Raw genomic sequence first — 12,847 nt, 5'->3', positions numbered from 1 at the left:
TGCGGCTCCAGCAAACGCAGTGAATCTGAGGATTAAAAACGATCAGCGTGAAGGCCTAACTGATGTTCCTGCACGACAGGTGGAACTGGTGTGAAAAAAGAGAAAATCTGTCCTTCTTGGTGGCACCACACAGCTCCCTCTCCTTTTACCCACATCATGAGCCCCAGATGGTCCCTTGGGCCCTGCGCTTTACTGTATATTTACCACATTTCTGTACAGGACACTTTCGCCCTGCAGATACGCTGCTCCCCACAGAGAGACGCAGCATAACTCGCAGAAGAGGTCATTAAAATGAAGGAAGGTAAAGAAGGTCATTAAAAATGTCTGCCGAAGGTGTTCTTGGACTAAATAGTACAGCAGCAGCTACGTCACGTGTGTCTCACACTGACTCAGCCAGAATACTGCTCTGTTAATGTTAGCACTGTGTTTGTCGCCTCTCCGTTCTACTGCGTTCGAGCCACTGCCCGCCAATAATATATGTACAGCACAGTAAGGATAAGGATCGAAAAAAGTGGACATTTTGTTTAAAATATTTCTAGTTATGGGCTAGGGGTTAAATCGTCTCGCGTCACACCGCGCCGAACGAGCCGTTCTCTGAGTGCGGTTGTTCTTCCCAGCCTGCAGGTGGCGGTGTCATTTTAACACAGCGCCATTAATGTCGCTGGTGGCTGCGACCTCCTCCCTCTCAGCTGAGTACTGGGAAGGCGAATCTGTGCCTGAGAGATCGCAGGCGATTTATGATTCGTGGACGCCGAGAAAGGGGTAAATAATGGGCTGGGGAAAGCGAAAGGTGCCTTGGCGGTGACGGGTGTGTAAATGAGGCGTGCGTTAGCGAATCGGCCCAGTATTTTATGTGTTTGTTTGTTTGTGCAGGTGTTGTGTCCATGCCCAGCTGTGGTCCCTGTGGCCGACGTGTCCGGAGGTTGTGAGTCGCCAGGTGTTCGCGGTGCACAGGAGGGCTCGGCAGGGGCAAAATGGCCTCTTGCGCGCGGAGGTACTGCACGCGCCGGCTCTCCTCTCCCTCCCTTTCCTCCTCCTCCTCTCTTTCCGCGTGTCACGGCGCACGAGCTGCTGTTCGGCTCTTCTTCTTGTTCTCACGAACCAAAATATCATGACACGACGAGCAGAGTTATGAGTTCTCTACTCTAGCAGGAGAACTTTTGTCTGTTGTATAGGCAGCAACTCAGCGATTTACGCTACCACCAGCTGGACAAGCAAAAAAATACTCTTATGATACCACGGCTATTAATAATTACGGCTACTTCTTGGCTGTTTTTCATCAGCAACCAGAAGGCAGAAAGCCGGCCAGTACTAGGAGTTTCTAAATGCTTATAACACAATAATAGGGAGCAGCAGGGTGTGAGACTCGAACCGACAACCTTTATGCTTAAATCCATGCCTATCACGGTCATAACCCCGTTACGTTAGCATCTCGGTAACTTAGCTGCTGCCTTTGGACCCAAGGTGAAGGTTCCACTGCAGCGTCAGCTGAATGAAGCAGTTATGTGCTGTTCCACCACCTTAAACTTTATCCTTGTTGGTATAAATAGGTTTTTTCTAAAAAAAAATATATATATATATATATATATATATATATATATATATATACCGGAACAGACTAATATTTCACTTAACTATAGGAGGAGAATTTGTAGAACATTTTAAAATCTGTCTCTTGGTTGCTAGATGGAGGGCAAAAAAGATGGCAGTAGGAGAGACTCACCAGGAGTCCACTTCCTTTTGCTATGTTTTCTAGCAGTTAGGAGTTGAGGAAATGTTGTTGTGAAGGAATGTTTTGTAAGATCGTGGTTGTGTGAATTCTTATTGCGTGAGCTACATTTTTGAGATTCTTGGAGCCTTCCTGCATTGATCTGGTAAAAGCTGGCATGGTACACCAGCTTTGTACCAGTTTTTCTGGTTTTAGCCCCTCTGTCTGTTGTGGAAGCGTAAATGGTTGAGTTGCTGCCTTTGGATCCAAAGGTCGTGGGTTCGATTCCCACCTCGGCTGTAGTACCCTTAAGCAAGACACTTACCTTAAAATTGCTGCAGTAAAATTACCCAGCTGTATCAATAGGTAAATAATTGTAACCTTAACCCTGTGAGTCGCTTTGGAGAGAAGCGTCAGCTAAATGAATAAATGTATAAATAATGAATAAATGTCACTGGAAGCTGGCAAATGACATGTACAAAATGACTCTCTATATCCCAACTGAATGGGACAGGGGAAGGGTTTCCCTGCCCCGTCAGAATAGTCTTCAAGGGGTTTCAATACAGTTTTACTGTGTTTTCAGAAGGAATGCTTCAAACAAAATTGAGCTGAATAAAATGGCAATGTGCTGCAAGCACCAGGCAGGTTATGGGAATGCCAGTTAATAGTGTGAGCCATCATATTCCAGGAAAGCATTACTGGAGTATGTTCTCAGCAGCTGCCCAAGAGCTCTGGGTGAGGGCTTCAATCTGTGGCACCACTGCCAGAAGCGCAAGGTGGTAGCAGAGTCATGAGTGTGGGGCCTGTACACCGCAGGACCTGTTGACTGTCAAAGCAGGTCTTGGCATTTGTCAAAGAAGGTGAAAGGGCAGAATCAGCAGCCAGTACCATTTCAGGGCTCCTGGTGACAATATAAGACAGTAGGGGCAGTTGATGGTTATCAGAAGCTTCTAAGGAAGTCACAAGGAACTGGTGGAGCAGTGCTGCTCAGAACACTGGTGTGTGATGCTAAAAGGCCCAGAATACCGTGTGATCCCTGGTTATGCTGCTGATGATACATCCAGATATTAGTTTACTTTTATTGGCCATGAAAGGTCTTTAGAATTGATATTTGTGTGATCTTATAGTTTCCAAGCCAATGGCTTGGTTAGCAATCCAACTTAATTCATATTAGAAGTCTTTTAACAAGCAGGTCCTCAGAAAGTACCAGTTTCCCAAGGGAAATTGATCCTGTTTTCATGGCTCAGATTTTTTCTGTAGGTTTACAAGAAAATCTTGCAAAGCTTGTCCATGACCGTGTGATAAGACCTTGTAAGTGACCCTTTGTTTTTAGTGCCAGAGGACAGAGCAGCAGTACAGGAAACTCAACCTGGTTTTATTATCTGTGTTCCTTAGAATTCTAGCTGCATAAATTTGAAAGCATATCAGATAATGTCTGTATTATATTTGAAGGCTATACATGATGGTGAATTCTTGTATTTATGAGTCCTGCTGAAGAAACCTTTTTTTGAACAGGCAGGATTGTCCTTGGCTGAGAGGGATACAAAGAAATCATTGTCCTACTTGCTCTGGCCTTCTGGGTGAAAGCTGCTTAAAAAAACAGCACAAATCCTTTTTATGTCACAACATGTGAATGTAAAACTTGCAATTTATTAGACGATCCCTGGAAATGTAATCACTTTTTTTTAAGTTGGTGTTGCTTTAGTAGTGTTTATTAGCTTGACTTTCCTATGCTTCACAGTTGATGGTCTTGGCTTGGTGTCTCCAACTGACATTCCTTCAGCTTTTACAGTGTTTCACGACTCGTGCTGTACCTTGTTCCAGACTTCCCAGATTTTATCCAGATTGTTTGTCAAAGTTGTTTTACTTGTTTGGCTCTCACACCTCATTTGTTAGGAAGACATAGTTTGTATTACATGACACGTACCACCTGAACCTGTTTCTTTTTTTTTAGATATATTTATTTGTGTATATGTAGCTAAGTAACACACTGTTCAGACAGCGGATACAATAGGTATGATATCAGTATGGGTGGCATGGTGGTACAGCGAGTAGCTCTGCTTTCTAACAGTGCCTGGGTGGTGTGAGAGGACATGGGTTCGATCCCTGCTCAGGCTGTGTGGAGTTTGCATGTTCTCCCCGTGTCTGCGTGGGTTTCCCCCGGGGTGCTCTGGTTTCCTCCCACAGTCCAAAGACATGCTGTTCAGGTTCACTCATAGTGTGTGTGAGTGACAGAGTGTGTTCCACTGATGTATGGATGAATGACCCATTGTGAGTAGTGTATCTAGCAGTGTAAGTCACCTTGGTGAATAAGGTGTGTGGGCTGATAACACTACATAGAGTTCATTGGAAGTTGCTTTAGACAAGTGTCTGCTAAATAAATATAAATGTACAGCATGTACTTTTTAAAATATGTCTATATGCTTTGTATTTAGTCAGTTTATATGGAATTAAATATACAAACTGTCCTTGACTGGTTAAATGTTTTATTATTTTGATTAATATCTTAAATCATTGTTTCTTCACCACCTTAAATGCAGTGTTTGCTCTATTGACAGATTAAGGTAATAATCTTGTGACTGTTTGCAGGGTGAGGGATGATGTGTAATGTACAGTGTGACCTTTTAGGATGAGGTCCTTGTGTGCTCTCTAGGGATGGGCCTTGTCAACTTTCTTTAAACACTTAACGTAAAGGATTCCACAAGCAAATATCCCTTTTGACATTTTGTGGAGTTTGCTGAGGTTATTGTGCCCAGAAGTCATTGAATTGACTGATGTCTTCTTTTTTGTAGTCCCCCCGCCAAAAAAGGCGTCATTAGACATACCCGTGCTTGACAGACTTTTGTATGGCTACATTTTGAAATTTCTTCTTGTCAGTAGGAATTTGACAGAAGCTGTAGGCATTTTAAAATCTAGCCAACATTCTAAAAATGTGTATATGAAATGAAGCATATGAAGTATAGCAGATGCATATAGCTCTGTGTGTGTGTATATATATATATATATATATATGTGTGTGTATATATATACACACACACACACATTTTCAGAACCACTTGTCCCATACGGGGTCACGGGGAACTGGAGCCTACCCGGCAACATGGGGCGTAAGGCTGGAGGGGACACACCCAGGACGGGACGCCAGTCCGTCGCAAGGCACCCCAAGCGGGACTCGAACCCCAGACCCACCGGAGAGCGGGACTGTGGTCTCACACACACACACACACACACACACCACACACACACACACACACACACACACACACACACACACACACACACACACACACACACACACACACACACACACACACACACACACACACACACACACACACACACACACACACACACACACACACACACACACACACACACACACACACAACGGGGAACCGGAGCCTACCCGGCAACACAGGGCGTAAGGCCGGAGGGGGAAGGGGACACACCCAGGACGGGACGCCAGTCCGCCGCAAGGCACCCCAAGCGGGACTTGAACCCCAGACCCACCGGAGAGCAGGACTGCGGTCCAACCCACTGCGCCACCGCACCCCCTACCCCAGAATATATATATAAAAAAAAAAATTTATTTTTCCCAAATAAAGTGTGGCACAGCTGTCCAAAGTGCATCGAACCTGTGTACTGGTATTCTGTTAACTTGTTAAAATGCCTGTGTATAATTCACACAAGCAAAGAGCCTAAATGTCTGCACAGAAGACACAAAGAAACAAATCTGTTGAAAGTTTGAGACTGTCTAGTGTCTGTATAGTGGAAAAGTGTTCATAGTTGTTGCTTCCATTCCTTTTGCTAATTTGACTTTTAAGTTGCAGAATACTGCACTGTACAAACCTACAGATATAGATGAGCACCTTTTACCAGGTGTCTCCAGGTGCTCTTTCCAGCTGTGTTGTATCGCCGTCGATAGTTTCCTTTGCAAAGCATACTTGTCCTGACTGCCCTCTTTGTTTCCTGCAGGCCTTGGTTGCAGCTGCTGCCGCCACTGCTGCTCCTCCTCCTCCTGCCCCTTCTGCCAGTGGTTGCAGCTGCTGAACAAGAGCCACCCCTGGCCAAGAACTGGCATGACTTCTGGCTCTTTCGCTTCTTGATCAACATTCTGGGCTATGCAACGATCATTGTTCCTGGCTACATTCTCATTAAGTATTTTAAGAAGATAAATTACCTAGAAACAGGTTTGTCAGATATTAATTTCTGTGCATATTCTTTTGAGTAATGCTTTTAACTGTACTAGTAGGTGGTAGACACACACACACACACACATTTTCTGAACCGCTTGTCCCATACGGGGTCGCGGGGAACTGGAGCTTACCCGGTAACACAGGGCGTAAGGCCGAAGGGGGAGGGGACACACCCAGGACGGGATGCCAGTCCGTCGCAAGGCATCCCAAGTGGGACTTGAACCCCAGACCCACTGGAGAGCAGGACCAGGTCCAACCCACTGCGCCACCGCGCCCCCCCAGGTGGTAGTCATTGCTGTTAATTGTTTAATTTTTTATTTTTTACTTTTTAAATGAACTAGTTTCTTCTCCTTCCTCTCCAGGTCGCGGAATTTGTTTCCCTGTTATAAAAGCTTGTGTATTTGGAAATGAATCAAAATCCAGTCTCCTGGATGAGGTTTCCACAGCCCCCAGAAATGAGTCGGAAACTGCCTCGTCAACCAGACAGGCTTTAAAGTTGTTCTTTTGCGCAGCTGGGCTTCAGGTTTGATATTTATACTTTCACTAAAACTAACAGATTGCATGGGTTTTGTTTGTTTTTTTTCTTTTTTCGAACATATTTGTGTTTAATGCTTACTTTTGAAGAGTACTACTAACTCAAAACGATGGCTGTATTTTTAATATTACTAACACCTTTGAAAAAAAAGCATGTGCATAATAATGAAATTGTACACTGGTAAACAGCTAGTTCTTAGATGTGTAGCTTTATATAATTTTCAGTACAGTCATGGTTAAAAACCTTTCTAAAAATAATAATTGGTTGTGAATATATATTTACTTTTAAAATGTACGGCATTACGCGACTGCTGTTCCAGTGACCGAATGGTCCGGTTGTTTGAGACAACACTGTTCAAAAGACGGTGGGTCAGAGACAAGTTTTTATTTAGACAAATGGGCAGCTGGTAATGTAGTGATTAGAGCTGCTGCCTTTGGACCCAAAGGTCATAGGTTTGAATTTCACCTTTGACTGCAGTACCTGTGAGCAAGGTGATTACTGTAAATTGCTCCAGTAACATTACCCTGCTGTATAAATGGGTAAATAATGAGTACCTTAACATTGTAAGTCGCTTTAGAGAAAAAACGTCAGGTAAATGAATAAATGTAAATGTCAAGGTAACATTAAGCATCATGCACAGCCTTAGCAAAGTGCTGTAGACTGGACGTTCTAAAAACAATTTGACATTTATCATTCGTGGGGAACAATGTTTCTAGTACAGCCATCCTGTGTATGTCTCTGGGTGATATTCTTGTGTCCTTTGAGTGAGGGCTTTGTTAAATATTTCTGTTGCCTTGACTGACTTGACTGCTGGTGTTGGCTGGCAACTGCAAAATGTCAGTTGTATGAAAAGTGATTTAAGTTCCTTTCATTAATGTTTATTAAGCTTGCATATTTCTGATAATTATGAAAGTAACACTTGTCATATTTTGTTCCGGTTTACTTCTCTCCATAAAGACTAATACTTTGTGTGAATAAACATTGTGTGAAAACTTTTACCTCTAGGGTTCCTACTTGACTTGGGGTGTCCTACAAGAACGGGTCATGACGCGCTCTTATGGAGCAACCGACACAGAGGAGGGAGAAAAGTTCTCAGACTCCCAGTTCCTCGTCTTCATGAACCGCATCCTGGCCCTGACCGTAGCTGGACTGTGGTGCGTCCTGTTCAAGCAGCCCCGTCACGGTGCCCCCATGTTCAAATATTCCTTTGCCTCGCTCTCTAACATCCTGAGCAGCTGGTGCCAGTATGAGGCCCTGAAATTCATCAGCTTCCCCACACAGGTCCTTGCTAAGGCCTCCAAGGTCATCCCTGTGATGCTCATGGGGAAAATTGTGTCACGCAAGAGCTATGAGTACTGGGAGTACTTCACGGCTGTGCTGATCTCCATTGGTGTCAGCATGTTCCTCTTGTCCAGCACCACAGCCAAGCATCCCTCCACAGTTACCACCTTTTCAGGCGTGATCATCCTTGGTGGCTACATCATGTTCGACAGCTTCACCTCCAACTGGCAGGACAACCTGTTTAAGTACAAGATGTCCTCCGTACAGATGATGTTTGGGGTGAACCTCTTCTCCTGCCTCTTCACTGTGGGCTCACTGCTGGAACAGGGAGCCTTTTTTGAGTCCATCGCTTTCATGATGCGCCACTCAGAATTTGCCTTCCATGCCATACTGCTGTCCATCTGCTCTGCTTGTGGCCAGCTCTTCATCTTCTACACCATCGGCCAGTTTGGTGCTGCCGTCTTCACCATCATCATGACCCTGCGACAAGCCATTGCTATTCTGCTTTCCTGCTTTTTGTATGGCCATGCCATCACTATAGTGGGGGGCTTTGGTGTGGCCGTGGTGTTCATTGCCCTCTTTCTGAGGGTCTATGCCAGGAGCCGTATGAAGAGGAGCAAAAAGCCAGCTGCAAACCAGTCACAAGTCCAAAAAGTGTAGGCAGAGGAACTCTGTTCAGACACCACGTTTTCTGTGGTGGGTGTTTTTTTTTGTTGTGAATTGCATTTAAACTTTTCCTTTTTTTTTAAAAAAAAAAAAAAACAAAAGGGTTTTTACTTTGTATAGTAACGGTACAGTAAGGGAAAAAAATATATCTGTAAGATGTATGACTTAACAATTTTGCATCAAATGGTTAGTTTAAAATGACACAAGAGAATGTGTTTACTCAGATTAATGGGGGCTCATGTCATTGAACTTGGTACTTTTCAGAGATACGTGGATATTTGTGAATGTCAAGGAAGAAAAGTGTATGTTCCCCAATGTTCAAGTCTTTTCTTTAAATAATGGAATGTTTATTGTGACTTTTTCAGATTAACAACAGTTGATGTTAACTGTGGGATTAAAATTATACACTTAAAGCATTAAGTACTAAACATGAAAAGCAAAATGTTGTGCTTGTTGCCCAAGAACATATTGGCAGATGGCCTAGCCTGCTGGAATCTGTGCTCAAGAAAATGAGATCAAATGCAAACAAAACATTTGTGATGCATAGAAATGTTGGTTGAACAGTAGCTCTTAAGTAAAACACTGATAAAGTGTGAATGAGAAGCTGAGCTGTAGTTGGTCGGTATAATTTGAGTTTTAAGTCACGTTTATCCTTTAGCAAGGAAACTGATACCAGCTGTAGCACAGAAATGCAGTATATAGAAAATATATTTTAAAAATGACTAAATCCATAATGTACAGTTTTTTTTAATGGTAGGTTGGCAAGAGTTTATCCCCTTGTGGCTTGTTCGGAATATCCTATATTTGAACTGTATCAACTCTTGCTCAGTTCTGCTAGACTAAAAAGACAAAGATGGCATTTACACAAATCCCTGCTTCAAAACTGCCTTAACTTTTAAGCAGTTTCACTCACCACGCTGTATTCGTTATGACCAATGTAGATTTTTATTTTTTGCTTTGGAATTGAGTAGCTCTTTAGTGCTTGTTGAGTGTTTTGTCTACTTTAAACATAAAATGCACTAAAGCATTTGCTGATTAGGGTGGGTTGGATGACTCCATAAAAGAGGTCATTTATGTTTTTTGCTAAAATCAGTGTTCTTTTGTTGTAAGGGTCAGGTCTGGGTTCTCCTCTTACTGTTCTAAACAGAAGTGGTGTTGATGCTGATGTCTCTTGCACCTGTATGCCAGAGGACCATAGTTAGTTTTGCTTGACATTGTACCTATGGGTATATATGCCAAGCGGATAAGGACAACGGATAAGCTTATATCAGAACAAAAATTTAGCATTCAGATTCATGATTTAGTTTCTTTCCCCCTTAAGATGCTACATGTTTCTTTAGATTTACCTGGTTCATTACCAACCTGGAGTTCTCCAGGTCTTCAGCTGAGACTATGTGGCCTTTTGCGGTTAATACACAGCTCTCCGGCCCTGTGTTTGCGATTTGCACGCAAGTGACACCCATTTGCAGCAACAGAATTAAATTGAAACTTTGTTTGGAACCTTGTAATAAATGCCTACTTGTAAGGACCAAATTTTTTTTATAGTGAAATCTGGCTTACCTCATTGCTTTTGTCTGCAGTAATCAGGGTAGTTGCAGTGCGTGTTGGAGAACAACTTCGAAGGAGGGCATCGAATGATGTTTGCAATACTCTAAAACACTCTAATGCATGCTTTTCTAAAAGCCAAAGACTCAGTACTGCAGGACACAACCGACTCTGCTCTCCATTCTGCCCTACAGTTGCATGGGTTTTACACTGCCCACAAAGTCAGATTTGAATAACTATCCCTCTGTTAGTATGTGTTGTATTTCCAGACATCACTTTTTTTCTAGCAAACCCTGAGCTTTCATTTTGCTGCACATTAGATCATTTCACATCGCAAGGTGTGCTGAATTCCCAGTGGATCTTGTCAGCGGTGTGTTTAACTGTGCTGTGTCACTGAAACACTTAGCTGGATGGCATGAGCTTTAGTGCTCCTGTCCATGGGTTCAGATACAGTAAAAACTCTCAGGTCCAGTAAAAACACCTGAAACTTAAGTTAGAGTCCAAATTGGAATGTAATCGATCTCATTTCACCAGTGAAAACTGCTTATTAGTACTACTTTTAACGTAAGCACTCCATGGACTAAATATGCCTGGAGAGCCCTTGTTGGCAGCCTATGCCCTAGGAAGGGTGGAAGGCTTTGATGATGATGACTCCATGCACTAACTTCGTACTAAAATTTGTTTTGTTCCTTTTCACTGCCAAGTTGGTGACCATTGACGTTGCCTTTAGTGGCTATGCGCACAAGGCAATGCACAATGCTTATGGTGTCTCTGTGTTGGTTCCTCCTCTCGTTGCCTTCTAGAAAGAGCACCACAGCTTTGCGTGTTGGCCTAGTGATTTTAATTGCTGAGATCTGTTGTAAGCCTTCTATGGCTCTCTGCTTGTGTTCTTCAAGGGTGTGCGTTTTCCCTACATTCACTTTTTTTTTTTTTTATTGTTGATCCCTCACCAGTGGTCTGTGGAAATGCTTCAGTGAAAAAGTAATATTTGTAACATGTAATTTTTTTTTTAAAGTGGCCTAATGAAGTGTAATGACAGCTTTGACATGTGAAGGAAGAGCAACATAGTTGGCATCAGAATGCATACAAGGGAAATGAATGCATTACAGGTACTCCAGTTTTTATGTTAGTATTTTTTTAGATGGTTCAATAAAGGTATTTAAATGAAAATTTCTCATTGTGTCTCCTGCTATGATGTTATTGCTGCGGAAAGTAGGAATTTGGGTGAAAATGGGTGTGAGCATGTATATAGTTTCTGTCCTCGACCCCGGTTTGTGAGATCGATTACAGTGGTGCAACGTATTGTAATATTAAAAGACAAATGGCAGCTTTACACATAAGCCGAATGGAAAAAAAAATAATTTTGACACAGCACATCAGGTGTACTGTAGCCAGCTCTATTAGCATGACACTTTTAAGAACACACTCTAAGCATAATGTGGGTTAAGTTCAGCTGCACATTTGAAACATGCAGAATGTCCCGATTTGTCTCATCGTTCACGAAATCAAGTGTGAAAACGGTGCGAGTAGCAAAATGCGGGATTTAATAGTGGCGAGGGATGACCTGAGAGTGAAACGGCCCTGCTATGGTAAGTGCCCTCGCTAATGGGGAAGTTCCCTTACCAGGGTTAGTAACCCTGCTTCTCCTGCTGTTCCGAGGCCTTGTACTGGCAGCGTTCATCACTGTTTCCATTCCTCTTTTCAGTAATGTAAATGAGAAGCCCGCGACGTGTGGATGCGGAGAGAAACCTGCTCGTGCCTCACTTCTCAGAAGTCCACACGTAGCACAGTTTCAGTGTGAGTATCAGGATTAAGTTTAACCCCTTGTCGGGCCAAGTGTAAGTTCATTGTTGCGTGACCTCTCGACAGGGTTGCGCGGGAAACCCGCGTAGTAAACCGTACTACGGTTCGAACCTCTCGAAATGCATCGTTAGTGATTATTTCCTCAGTGATCTTTGGCTTTTATTGAGAACTGATGCACAAAGGTGCTACGGGAGATCTGAAACATAGTGTTGTCATTGCAGTGTGCAAGGACTTTGATACCGCACATGTGCACTATAATATGTGAGATTAATATTCAGTTTGAAAAAAATTGTTTATGTGAAAAATGTGCCAAGACCCGCACCTCAACAATAATCTTGTCAAGTTTTTTTTGTCCCGTCTCAAAAAGAATGGTGAAATACTCCTTCGGCTTGTGTTTGCACACACGCACCACAGACAACACACTGCGATATAATCAATGCAAGTCTGGCAGCACTGCTGAAGGTTTTCTTCAGCTCTGATGTCAGCATGTTTGTGTTTGTGCATGTTGATCTCAGCAGGCGTGTTGAGTTCTGGTAGAGAAAAGATGAAAAAAAGTTGCGTACAGCTCATTTTGAACTTTTGATGTCTGCTGTTGCTAAAATCTTAATGTTGCATTCAAGGTGATGGATGATTGTGATTGTGGTCTCTTTGGATTTCTGTTGTTGACCATTTGGCTCTGAAAATTTCAAATTTGTTTTGTAGTGTATTGGAACCGTGGTTCACGTGTGGAGTGTTGCCGTGACGACAGTCAACGCTGCCTCCAGCTCCAACGCACTCAGGTAGGCACAGGTACCTGGGCCCAAAGTTTTGTCACTCATCCCCCCCCAACTCCTCACGGCTTGTCCAGAAACAGGCGGTTCTAAAATGTGTAGAAAAAAAAAAAAATGCAGCATGTAAAAAAGGATGTTTTTTCACCATAGCAGATTTTGCTGTTACCAAGCGTGGTTGTGCATTTTTTTTATGGCGTGCTGAAAAGGTAAACAATAACACTGTTTCCACAGGAAATGACAGGTGTTAACCTGGTCCTTATGTAAGGGCTTCGCTTTACCCTGAAACCAGCAGGGCGTCTGACAGTGTGCCTCGTTCTGCAAGAGCCCTCGGCAGTGGCGGCAG

At 43.1% G+C, this 12,847-nt stretch overlaps 1 protein-coding gene across 1 annotated transcript; it reads left to right on the top strand.

The window, feature by feature from the left end:
• Positions 1–650: 650 nt before the first annotated feature.
• slc35b2 (solute carrier family 35 member B2) lies at positions 651–11,115 on the top strand. The gene is made up of 5 exons (XM_018743451.2): positions 651–762; positions 874–994; positions 5,684–5,898; positions 6,267–6,427; positions 7,445–11,115. Exons 2-5 carry the CDS (start codon positions 975–977, stop codon positions 8,378–8,380), a joined length of 1,332 nt encoding a protein of 443 aa, XP_018598967.2. The 5' UTR covers positions 651–762; positions 874–974; the 3' UTR covers positions 8,381–11,115.
• Positions 11,116–12,847: the final 1,732 nt, after the last annotated feature.

This window comes from Scleropages formosus, chromosome 1 (assembly GCF_900964775.1).
Source record: "Scleropages formosus chromosome 1, fSclFor1.1, whole genome shotgun sequence".
Classification (NCBI taxonomy): Eukaryota; Metazoa; Chordata; class Actinopteri; order Osteoglossiformes; family Osteoglossidae; genus Scleropages; species Scleropages formosus.
This window is presented reverse-complemented; position numbering and strand designations above follow the sequence as displayed.